Raw genomic sequence first — 12,625 nt, forward strand, 5'->3', positions numbered from 1 at the left:
TCTAATAAAGAACAAAATTTAGCAATCTGGCAACATTTTGAAATCAGTTGTCTCTTGAGGCAATTTTGAAGTCAGTTTTTTTTTGAGACAATTTTGAAGTCAGGTCGTCGTCGCACAAATCCCAGACGCACTTACGTGTGTATCAGCCCGTGTAACAAATCGAGTGGTTTGGCGTCCATTGGCGGCCCAATAACACAAGTGACTGGAGTAAAAGAAATCCAACCTTTTCCCCACTCCATTGCCTTCAAAGTTCGATCCACAGTCCCAAGTCCCACACGACATGAGTGAGACGACCCGCCGCCGCCGGGGCCGGCCCCGCCGCCACAGCTCGCCGACGGAGCCTGCCGCTCTGCCGGACGACGACGATCTCCTACGGGAGATCCTCCTCCGCCTCCCTCCGCAGCCCTCCTCGCTCATCCGCGCCTCCGCCGTCTGCAGGCGGTGGCGGAGCATCACCACCGATCCTAGATTCCTCGGCCGCTTCCGCGCGCACCACCGCAAGCTGCCGCTCCTCGGCGCCTTCGAGTACATCCAGGGCGACCTCGTCTTCACCTCCTTGCTCGACCGCCCCGACCGCATCCCTCCCGGGCGCTTCGACCTGGGACGCTACAGCGACCACCGCGACTACGGCGTGCTCGGCTTCCGCCACGGCCGCGTCCTCGTCTTAGACCATGTGCGCAAGGACCTCGTCGTGTGCGCCCCCGTCACCGGCGAGCAGCGCCGCGTGGCCGTTCCGCCCGAGTTCAAGACGGTCCACCTCAACGGGGCCGTGCTCTGCGCTGCCGGCGACCCTGGCCACGTGCACGGTGAATGCCACTCCAGCCCCTTCAAGGTGGCCTTGGTATCCTTGTGCAGACATGACTATAGACCCCTCGCCAGTGTTTACTCCTCAGATACCGGGGCATGGAGCAATCTCGTCTCGACGGCGGCTCCATGTCAACTGTTTGATGCTGGTATGGATGGCTCACTCGTTGGTAAAGCACTTTACTGGTTGCTTACAACTATGGAGGCTGGCATTGTTGAGTTTGATTTGGAAGAGCAGAGCCTAGTTGTGATCAAGGGGCCACCCGTTACAGATGATTTCCCCGGTGGTGGTACCCATCGAATCATTCAGGCTGAGGATGGCGCTGTTGGCTTCGCCATGATGTCTTACCCACACTTCCAAACGTGGCAAAGGAACGTCGATGCTCATGGTGTTGCCACATGGGTGCCATGGAAGACCGTTGATTTGCGTAACATTCTCGGGCCCCGTCCTCAGATTGGGAGAACCAGAAGGATGGCGCGGTTGACACGAGGCTGGGACTATGTCAAGGGGACGGGAGGTATAATGTGCTATGTTGAGGATACTGATGTAATTTTTATACATATGGACGTCAATGTCTACATGATTCAACTTAATTCAATGCAATCCAAGAGTATTCCTGGAAAGCGTTTTAGAAGTGCCTACCATCCATTCATGAGTTTCTATACACCAGGTAATTGTTTGTCCTTAGTCCTAATATTGCATGAGCTGCCAAATTCAGTTATGTTCCATAAATTGTTGCTCAAACATCTTGATTGTATCTCTTAAGTCACAGACAACTTAAGCCTAATCAGCAATTATCCCTTTGATAGATAGACAAACTTAATCTATAGCCATATTTTCCTTATGTTCTCATTAGCTGTCTTCATTCCTGGAAGGTCCAAATCAAATGTCAAATGGTTAAAATTGCAAAATCAAATGTCACTTAGTAACTTAATTGAGATGTTTGGAATGTCAAAGCTAATTATATTCTTTTATCCGTTACTTTTTAAACTCGATAATAACAACTTCGGTTGAATCCACACCTTCTTAAATGATATTCCTGCCATTCCGATATCTTGGGCTTATTAGGTTTTGCTAAGACAAGGCTTTGACTTGGTCGCAAAAAAAGGCTTTGACCAAGAATTACTCCTTTACCACATGGTTTATATGATGTAATATTGCAATTCTCAGTACACGTTTTTTAAAACAAATCAAGTGGCACCAAGTTCATGTCATAAAAAGGCATATTAACAAAGTAATTCATCATCAAAGCCTCATCTTAATGAAACCTAATACGCCTGCATATGAGAATATAGTACTTACTTTTTGCCACTTGTAGACCCTCTTGCAAGTGACTAGTAGTCCCTCTGTCCGCGTTTATTAGGCCTGCTAGCCGAAACTCTGGGACCATGTTGGGAAGGAAAACTAGAGTATGAGCTTGTTTGTTGCTAATTAATTAGCTTGCATTGCATAAAAAAATCTACTACCTCTGCAGCGAAGCCGAACGTGGCGTGCACGCCTTGCACCTTTCTATGCCCCCATTTCTAATTAATTCCGTTGCATGCAGCACTTCCCTAATTTCGTCGCAAAAAAGTACTTCCTAATTAATTTCATTGCACGTGGCCTCGCAAATTTGGACGTCGTTGGTTGGCCCGCTGACCCAATAAACACGATGGATGGAGTATATTGGTAGCACACAAAAATAAATTGCATTTCTTGGCTCTAATCATGCTCCAATTATTTAAAACTGCGTACCTAAAGTCACTTTTGTTGCTAAAGTTTTATTAGTTTGGTGTTTTAATTGTGTTGGTTGACAACTTGACATGACTAGGGACGAGTTTACATGAGATAAATGCTGCACCATGTCTTGGTTGTTATTGGCTAAGTGTACTGTTTTCCGGACATTCCTTGTTAGTATAAAAAATGAGGTATAAATCGTCTATAAAATGCGAGTTACAAAAGGGAGTTCTTTCGCTCAAGTAGTGTTTTTAGCTATCCATCTGTCTTTTCCTTGGAACTGTTTTTAATTGGCTGACTTCTTGTGTCTTTAGGCACAGCCATTGCTGGTGGATATAACGAAGCTGGGATGGCTGACTGGTTTGATGTGCGAATGTGCTGAAACGGTTCAACATGTAAGAAAATCATCTGAATATAGCTTGTGAGATTTGGATTGTTTGATTATTTTTTATGTGTAAAATATCTGGCTGCATCATGGGTAACATGCACTCACAAGCTATTGTCCATTTGGCTATAAGGATTCACACTTGTGAATAGCACAGAGAAGAACTAAAATGGATGGTGATGCCAAACTAAAATGTCTCCTTTTTATCGCACATGATATACTGGGTTGAATATGGGGTGTGGATGTTGAAATTACACGCGTTTGTGCCTATGTGGGCATTCATAGAAGTTCTCCTTGGCTTAGCCGCGTTTCAAATAACATTCCTTTGGACCATTTTCTTGTTATAAACAGCAGCCATGGGCAGCTGCTGCAAGTTGAGGGTATAGAATCTGGAATTCTGGATTGACGATTTTGCCTTTTCCAGCTATATATTAGTAGTCCATTTTCCTTTTATTCTATAAACATCAGTATGTTGGAGGCTATATATTACTAGTGCCTATCAGGTTACTAATGGATTGGCATTTTTGCTTTCTCCAGGTGAAGGAACGGCCGCTGCAGTTCTTGCTGAGTCCATCGCATCGCATCGCATCAATGTGTTTGACAAACTTTATAAACTATCTAAACTAACTTGCTGAATGTGTGCTAGTCTACCAAAGTTTCGAATGTAACCGGGTTAATACAGGGAATTTCAGCTTCCCGGGGTGATATGGTTGTGGTCATGTCAAATCTCATTTTTTTTTTTGTTGTTGACAAAATGTAGCAAGTGCTACTTTTCATTCATTAAGAGAACTGGCCTCCGTTCCATAATTCTTGTTGTGGTAACTAAAACCTTACCACGACAAGAATTATGGAACAGAGGGAGAGTATAAACATATGGGCAAACTACCAGAGCAACGAAAGTGAATGAAACAAGAATGCAGAGAATACAGTTCAGGGAGGCTCATGGATAAAGAACGGGGCTATAGCTCCAATCTTGTCCTGATGCCAACATCTCACTTCTTGCATAGTCTTGTCTGTTAGCTGAGTCGCGCTGATGGCTTTGTTAGCAAACACACTGTGTTCCTCTTCTTCCAAATCATGCACCAGGTGAGCATGACAGTTGGGTTCCAAGCTTCTTGAAGCAACAGCAGTCCAACCTTGAAGCGAATTCGTCCACCAGGAAGCCAAGTTGGCCGTGAGCTGCTGGGGCGCCAGCGAGGGCCTAAAGGCCTTGTGCCTTAGTACAAAGGTGCTTTGGGTAGGTGTTTTATAAATTAAACCGAGTTTTTCTCACGCGCCAGTGAGTATCTCTATAGAAGGAGTTCCTAATTAAGTGTCTAGCCTCTACAAATAAGCATCAGTGCTTAATAAAAACTGATTTATTTTTCTAAGCATCTCCTGTAAACACATTGCGCTGTGCAAGGCTTAAGGGCAACTCCAAGTCTCCAACGCCGATCATCATAACAAACAAAAATGCTCATCAAGCAACCCAAGACCCCTCCTCCCTGATTTAGGGCTGGCCTCCGCAAACCCGTGCAACGCTCCTCCCCTGCGGACCAAAGCCGACAACTGAAACCCCCAGCCGTCACAGACGCCCCACCTTGAAAGAGCTGAAACCAGCCGCAACCTCCCATATTTGGCTAGTGACCGCCACTGAACTGCTAAAATCACCAGGTGTCGCCCTGATGCCAATCGACGCGGCGAAGAGCTCCCACTAGGCAAAAAGGGGACCAACACCCCACCCTGGCTGCTAGAGGGAGCCGCTTGCCGGAGCCCACCAAGCCCGCGGCGATGTCAGAGCGGCGATATCGCAAAATAGAGGGGAACTCATGTACGAAAAAGGAAGAATCAAAAGTCATGAGCATGGGAACCCAATCGGTGATGTAGAAAAGATTGTGACGAGACAGGGTGACACCAAATCTTTCTTCCGTAGGTGAATGAGGAAGAAAATTCACAAAATTAGAAGGTGAATGAAAGAAAAAAAAGTGGCAATTTTTCATTTCGGTCTTGCTAAATCTCAGTTGACTGAGACTTGGTTATGTTTTGTTGATGCTATATTTGTGAAATATTACATTAAGATCCATGCAAAATAATTTTTTTCCCTTTCTTATGTTTTGTGTTATAGCCACTTGACTGAGACTTGACTAAGACTAGCATGCCCTTTCTCTTTTGACATTTCGGCGGTTTGGTTCGATGCGCTGGGCTCCCACGATCAGATGAGCATTTTGGTTTGATGAAAGCATCTATAGCCGGGCACCTTAAACCCTCTTCAAGCGCTGGGCGGGCTGCCCGATCACTAACAGGTCACGAAATTTTGACTCAGCAGGGCGTCTCAAATGGGCCTCAAACACCTGAGCTGACTGACAACCCTCTTATCCAGCCCAAATATGAGACGGATATGGGGGCGCCCGGGCGCGCCCGCCACGTAGGATTGATGATGGGGTCCCATGCGGAATCGTCCGGAAACCCGACGGTCCGAGGAACGCCTCCTCCGTCGCCACGGTGTGAACGCCGCGTGGCGCCGCTCCGACTCACCGCCCGAGGCCAAATCTAGCTATTTAAGCCGGCCGACGTCCCCCAACCCTAGCCCATCCACCTCCTCCCTCTCTGCACCGCCACCCGAGCCCCGTCCGCCTCTTCTTCCCCGCTCTCCGGCATCGCCATGGTCCGGCGGAAGATCACCACATACGCTATGCTCACACCGGAGCACCGGAGGCAGATCGCGAAGGAGATCCAGGCTAGGCGTGCCGCCCACGTCGCTGTCGGGATGCCTCCGGACTCACCGGAGCCGGAGGAGGACGAGGAAGAGCAGCTGTCGAAGCCGATGGAGGTGGCGGATCCGGAGGAGGACGAGGTGGAGCAGCCTGCTCCGGGGTTCAACATGGATGAGGCGGAGGCGGAGTTCGTCGTCGCCCAAGCCGCGGAGATGGCGAAGCAACAGGCCATCCTGGAGTCCATCCAGGATGAGGCCTATGTGGAGGCCAACCGGAAGTTCCTCCGGCAGGAGCAGACGGCGACCGACGCGCTCTTCATCAAACTCGACGCGGAGATAGAGGAGGAGGCCGGAGCGGAGCAGGTGGAGGCGCGGGAGGAGCCGGAGCTGCAGTTGCCGCCCATGTACCCGGAGCCGAGCATGGAGATAGCTGACATCTCCGACGAGGAGTAGCTAGATCATCTACGTAGTACGCAGGTTTATTCGTTTGCATGCTTTTGTATAAATTTGAGAATCTAGTATGAGATGTCTAGATTCAGTTGTGCTAATTTGAGGAGTGCCCGGGCGCGTCCATGGGCGTTTGAGGGGTCATATTTGTCATATGCGGCTGTAGATGCTCTGAGGCGGCCAGCACGCCCGTGGCTGTGACGGCTGCGCACGCCCGCGCCCGGGGTGGCATCTAGAACACCTTCTTGCCCCGGCGGCTGTTAGCTCGTCTGCGGGTACACGGGGCTAGCAAGCACACGCGGGGGCTACGCGAGGTCGTCAGCCGTCTCCCTCGCTGTCGGCCACACCCACTCCAACGTCGTCACGAGGCACCAGTTCCTCCGCCGGCGTCGCTGCATGCTCCGCGCGCGCGAGAGAGAGGGAGAGAGAGAGAGAGAGAGAAATCAGGGAGGAAGAAGGCTTGAGTGGCTGCACGTGGGATCGAGAGGAGGTGCCCGGGCGTGACCGGGCAGCCTCATATTGCCCCCAAATTTGGGACGGGTTTGAGGTGTGCCGGTCAGTCCGGACGTTTAGTGAGGAAGTGGGGGGTCCGGTTGGATCAACTTTTTTTGACTGGACACTGACCAGGCGGACGTTTCAGGCGTTTAGGGAAGGAATAGGCGGGGGTCCAGCTGTAGATGCTCTTAGGCCTTGTATACAATGCTAGGTGCTTAGAAAAATAAATCGGCCTTTTCTAAAGCACCATTGTCCATTTTTATATGAGAAACGTCTAATTAAGCGTGTATCCTCTACAAATATTCGTTGGAAATAGCTGACCAAGTATTTGACCCGAACAATTTTATGTCAGTTTGGGAGGTAGATTAGATATGTTTAGGTTCAATCGTTTATAGTCTCAAGAAGCCTGAAGGTTTGTGATGAGATGGTTGTTTTTTAATCACCGTGACATGTTATTATTAGAGATATTATGATGACTAGCCATACACAGATTATTTACTAGTCTCCTGATAATTACTGGACGTATTACGATGCATCAAGTTTTCCAACGACTAGACTAGCCATGTGTCGATGGCATGATTATTCCAGATCCATCTATTTCTTTTCTCACAACCGACCCTGTTTGCATCCTGAGTGATGAACACACTTATGCATGCATATCACATGCATACATTACGATAAATATCTAATTAATCAATCCATGTATTGCATCTAATCTATTGTTTGTTTTGCAAGCGAAAGGTAATCAACTACATGTTTTTTTTTCAAAACGGAGGCAAAAGATTTGTCTCATCGATTGATTAAGAAGAAGAGAATTGCCCGGTTAATTAACGGAAAACCGGGCGAAAACCGCTACATATAGATCACATGCGGACTACTCGCTAACAAAAAAACTCCATGACCTCACGATCAACCCGACAACCATACATAACACACAACAACCACAAACCCTGGCACTTCTATGTCGCAAAGAAACCCTCAACAAAACCAATGTTGAATACATCATACGCCAAGAAATCCACGGAGACGAGCCACTCGGAGATGGAGGACGAAGAGACTGGGTATTCTCCATTAAGCAGCTGTAGACGCCTTATCAATGGCGCCACTCTTCTTGCCTATGCTCCTGAGAGCCTTCTTCACCTTCTTTATTTTGCCTGTAGAAACCTCATCCACGAGGAGGCAAGCAATCACATTGTGAGACCCAGGACAAGTTGCCTCCATGGAGGCGAGCAAACGGTCAAGCTTTTTCACGAAGACCACCTCGTCAATACGTGCCAACATAGCGTCACGGTCAAAGATGGGCGACCGAATGGGCTTCGGCGCCTCAGAAGTAGCTGCCAAAGCACCTATCGCATCAACCTCGGCACCCACGGATGCCACCTGGGCAACAACCTCAGGTGAGAGAGCAATAGCAACATCCAAACCTCCACGGTCCACATAGGTGGGTGGCTGACTGGACTCCAACGACTACGGTGAGGTCGCAGTCGGCATCGCCAAGTCCCCACCAAGCGACCCCATCTCCTTAGGAAGCACCATCGAAATAGGCGAAGTGGGCTCCCCACAAAGCTTCTACAGCTCAGGCATAATCTGCAGCACCGGAGCCACGACCTCGACAACGGCTTCACTCCCAGAAGCAATCGGCACGACGGGCAACGGCAACCAACAAGATGTAGCACGAGGGAAGAGATCTCCATACATGCCTGCTTCCCCATCGGCAGAACCAACCAGGATCTCAAGGGATGGGGACAAATCAGGGGCAACCCCAATCTGAAGCTCAGGCAGCGAAGACACATCCGGCACCACCTCAAGTTTGGCGAGAGCGGCCTCCGCTCTCACCAAAACACTCACGGGGCGCGCAACGCAGTCAGGAAGCTCAGGTTTGAAAAGCTACAACTGGGTACGGTTCTCACACCGGTCCGGTTAGGTGAAGTGGTATGGACCTGTTTCGACGTGGAGAAAATCCGTCAAAAGAAAACTGCTGGCATGTGGACGAGACAATTGGGACCAACTGGTCAGAATGTTCATAATGACAAAATTAAAAGAGGTGCAACGGGGTATAACGGATAAAATTCTGCCAAATCTCAAACTAATTTGGGGGTAAAAATTGAAATTCATTCTAGCTCGCAGGCTGGTGGATGCTTTTTGATGGAGGCTAGCTTACAAACGAATCTAATCTACGTCGACTTGATGATCTATAGAGAAACACAAGACACTTTTTTGACCCCTCTGCCCGTAGGCCTCCCAGGGTTTTGACGTGGAGAACTGGCATGCGAACGAGACAATTGAGAACCACTGGTTAGAATTTTCATATAAAAAATTAGAAGGGGTAAAATTTGGCAAAGTTTTTGCTAAATGCGGTATAATGGATAAAATTCTGCCAAATCTCAAACTAGTTTGGGGTAAAAACTGAAATTCACTCTATTGATTACTGCAGATCATGGATCGCCAGCTACGGCAGACACACATAAGCCTTCCAATGGTGTGTTGTGACAGGTATTGTAGTTGTAGCAACAGACATAGGGCCTGTGTAGACGTTGAGGAGATCAAGATGTTTCTTTGCAAGGCTGCCGCCCCGGTGAGGCGAGGCTTTCCTCGTATACAGCAACATAACTTATGCCCAAGGTGGGACTCGAGATGGATGAACCGCTCCAGTCGAGGAGGTTCTCAATATCATGAGTGACAGGGTTGTATGCGTATATTTGGTCTGGGAAGCTAGGCTGTGTGAGGAGTATGCGGCGGCCGTTGTCGATGATGGCGAGCGGGCTGGCCCCGAATAACATGACTTCTGGTGATGCGTTGATTCGGTATTGCAGTTGCCATGAAGCTCCAGCTGATCCATATTGATTCAACAGCCAGATGTTGCAATGCTGTCCAGATTGATAGGTAAAAAGGCAAAGTCGTCCGCCAAGCTCCGTCAAATCATACATCTGCTTCTTGTCCATGTCCAACGGTGGTTCTATGGTCCCAAACTTCTCAGTTGCGAGAAAGAAGGACATGATGAACATCTCTCTGTGTCGACAGGCCACCCAGTACACATGCCCTTGCGCGAAGACACTCGTACCGTATTGGTCTATCGAACCCATGGGCTTCTCACCGATCGGCCGCCACGACCCCATGGGTCCGTTTATCACGTAGACTTCACAGCCAGCGGACATGAGGCCGCCTCCGCGGTAGTAGATGCGCACGACCTTGTGTTTCTTGGTGCGGACGTCGTAGCCGAGCCCTAGGCCATCATAGTTCTCCCTGTACTCGGTAGAACCTCGGTAGCCCGTTGTCCGGCCCTCCGGCAAAGCTGTCATCTGGCCGGTAGACGGGTTGCAAACATAGGACATGTCAGGGAGAAAAGTCTTTCTTGTGGGCCTGATTGTCACTATGACCAGGCCACGACACTGCGCTGTGACGAGGTGCGCGACAATGGGCCCGGGTGGTGCATCATCCTCTTCTTCTCCTTCAACCGATGATGGTAACGCAGTGCCAAGACGTGGGAAACTATCAAGCGGGATGACGCGCGGGATGATCGTGAGTGGTGCTAGCACCTTCGGCTCCGTGGCGTATGTCCAGTGCTGCGTGCCAAAGATCCTGGGGCCGCCGTGGAGGTTGGCCATGCAGTGGTGGCGGTCTTTGAAATTTTCCGAGGAGAGCTTGGCGGCCCAGGCGCGGGAGAGGCAGCGACACCCAAGCACCGACTTGGCTGGCAACCGCAGGAATATTTCCTCGATGAGATGATCGGGGAGTTCGGCACATCTGCGCCGCTTAGCCATGGACGCCCGCAGAGACGCACTGCTATGCACGCCGTTGAAACGATTTAGCTCTTCTTGGCAGAGGTAAGAGGTTTGTATGTTGGGACATATATAGTGTGCAGTTGGAGATCGATCAGTGCTAGAATCCGGCCGTATCCGTGTGCTGGTCACGAATACACGTCCGGAGCTGGTTATTCCAGTTTTTCTTTTTCTTTTTTGCAACGAGGATATTCCAGGACCTAGTTGAGCCAACTGATACAGATCATTGATTAGCTGCACGTATCCGAGTATATACGTATCCTCTAGCTTTTGGGAAACGCTGCTTCGTGGTTCAATCGGATCGCCGCTAGAGGGCTCGTGTGGGTCCCGGTTTACAGGGGTCAGGAGTTGGTCGCGCGTTGCAAGTTTTCCGGGCCCTCTCCGACGTTCTTTTCCCCAGAGTGTGCCCAACGGTCAGGGTCAAGTTGCACCCGATGAGCTGCGTCGCGTCTTAAATTTTGATTCTATGTTTGTAGTGGAAAGTGATGCTCAGGCCGGCAGCCTAGTTATGTTCTATCATAAGTTGAATAAAATTGAGTCGAACTATGTTTCGTCTTATTTTGCTGATATTCTATTTATGAAGGAGGATGTTGTACAGTGACGGCTAACCCAGTTTTATTGTCGTCCGAACTGGAATGAAAGCAATTTATCTTGGGAGGATATTCGTAATTTGCACAGTAAGGGCGACCACCCCTAGATGGTTCCGGGGGATTTTAACAAAATTTTATTTTCTTCGGAAAAAGAGGGTGGCAATGCGAGACCAAATGGAATGATGAGGGATTTTCGTGAATGTTTCATGGATTGTGGGCCGGAGGATTTAGGTTATATCGGCGACCCTTTTACTTGGAGAAGAGGCGAAATTCGAGAGTGCCTCGATCGAGCCATCTGCAATATAGGGTGGACACATAAATTTCCTCGGGCGGCGGTGATTAATGAAGAATATGTTCCTTCGGATCATCGTCCACTGGTCTTGAATGGAATCTTCAGACGACCAGAGGGGCGTGTAAAGCAATTTGAAGATATATAGGTGGTTGAAGGAAGAGACTGTCACTAAAATTGTTAAGGCCTCTTGGGAAAGAGCAAAGCTAGTAGGTATTGGCCTTTCTTTTGCTGACCGAACGCGCGCCGTGCATGCAGATTTGCAAACTTGGGATCGTGAAACTCTCAAGGGCCCGAAACAGAGAATTAAAAAAATTTAAAAAATAATTAGAGAGACTGAGGCGTGGCCCCCTGAATACAGAGTCCCGTTATCGACAGAAGGAAATTATTGTGGTAATTGAGAACCTTTTGGACCAAGAGGAAATCTTCTGGCTACAAAGAGGCCATGCAAATTGGTTGATGCACGGGGATCGTAATATGTTGTTCTTTCATAACGCTGAAGGAAATATGCCCTAGAGCCAATAATAAAGTTGTTATTTATATTTCCTTATATCATGATAAATATTTATTGTTCATGCTAGAATTGTATTAACCGGGAACTTGATACATGTGTGAATACATAGGCAAAACAAAGTGTCCCTAGTATGCCTCTACTAGACTAGCTCGTTAATCAAAGATGGTTAAGTTTCCTGACCATAGACATGTGTTGTTATTTGATGAACGGGGTCACATCGTCAGGAGAATGAAGTGATGGACAAGACCCATTCGTTAGCTTAGCATTATGATCGTTACAGTTTCATTGCTACTGCTTTCTTCATGACTTATACATGTTCCTCAGACTATGAGATTATGCAACTCCCAAATACCGGAGGAACACCTTGTGTGCTATCAAACGTCACAACGTAATTGGGTGATTATAAAGATGCTCTACAGGTGTCTCCGAAGGTGTTTGTTGGGTTGGCATAGATCAAGATTAGGATTTGTCACTCCGTGTATCGGAGAGGTATCTCTGGGCCCTCTCGGTAATGCACATCACTATAAGCCTTGCAAGCAATGTGACTAATGAGTTAGTTGCGGGATGATGCATTACAGAACGAGTAAAGAGACTTGCCGGTAACGAGATTGAACTAGGTATGGTGATACCGAGGATCGAATCTCGGGCAAGTAACATACCGATGACAAAGGGAACAACATATGCTGTTATGCGGTTTGACCGTTAAAGATCTTCGTAGAATATGTAGAAGCCAATATGAGCATCCAGGTTCCGCTATTGGTTATTGACCCAAGATGAGTCTCGGTCATGTCTACATAGTTCTCGAACCCGTAGGGTCCGCACGCTTAACATTCGATGACGATTTGTATTATGTGAAGGTTGTTCGGAGTCCCGGATGAGATCACGGACACGACGAGGAGTCTCGAAATGGTCG

The 12,625-nt window shown here is 48.4% G+C and overlaps 2 protein-coding genes across 3 annotated transcripts; one reads left to right on the forward strand and one right to left on the reverse strand.

The window, feature by feature from the left end:
* Positions 1-260: 260 nt before the first annotated feature.
* Positions 261-3,592, forward strand: LOC109742322 (uncharacterized). Of its 2 annotated transcripts, none has more exons than XM_020301408.3 (3): positions 261-1,475; positions 2,836-2,916; positions 3,444-3,592. In XM_020301408.3, the coding sequence occupies exons 1-2, from the start codon at positions 281-283 to the stop codon at positions 2,901-2,903; spliced, it is 1,263 nt and encodes a 420-aa protein (XP_020156997.1). In that variant the 5' UTR covers positions 261-280; the 3' UTR covers positions 2,904-2,916; positions 3,444-3,592. The 2 variants fall into 2 exon arrangements, with proteins under 2 accessions (XP_020156997.1, XP_040244817.1); XM_040388883.2 differs by having other exon boundaries at positions 261-1,322.
* A 5,491-nt stretch (positions 3,593-9,083) lies between these two features.
* On the reverse strand, positions 9,084-10,301 carry LOC109742321 (F-box/kelch-repeat protein At3g06240-like). The gene has a single exon (XM_020301407.1). It carries the CDS (start codon positions 10,299-10,301, stop codon positions 9,084-9,086), a length of 1,218 nt encoding a protein of 405 aa, XP_020156996.1.
* Positions 10,302-12,625: the final 2,324 nt, after the last annotated feature.

The sequence above is a fragment of the Aegilops tauschii genome, chromosome 5, assembly GCF_002575655.3.
Source record: "Aegilops tauschii subsp. strangulata cultivar AL8/78 chromosome 5, Aet v6.0, whole genome shotgun sequence".
NCBI classification, from domain to species: Eukaryota; Viridiplantae; Streptophyta; class Magnoliopsida; order Poales; family Poaceae; genus Aegilops; species Aegilops tauschii.

What these genes read in the sequence shown, in the direction of transcription:
- LOC109742322 (XM_020301408.3), top strand. Translation starts at nt 281, where the DNA reads ATGAGTGAGACGACCCGCCGCCGCCGGGGCCGGCCCCGCCGCCACAGC. An exon ending in CATGAGTTTCTATACACCAG is followed by an intron (nt 1,476 to 2,835) that starts GTAATTGTTTGT and finishes TTGTGTCTTTAG; the next exon opens with GCACAGCCATTGCTGGTGGA.
- LOC109742321 (XM_020301407.1), bottom strand. Translation starts at nt 10,301, where the DNA reads ATGGCTAAGCGGCGCAGATGTGCCGAACTCCCCGATCATCTCATCGAG.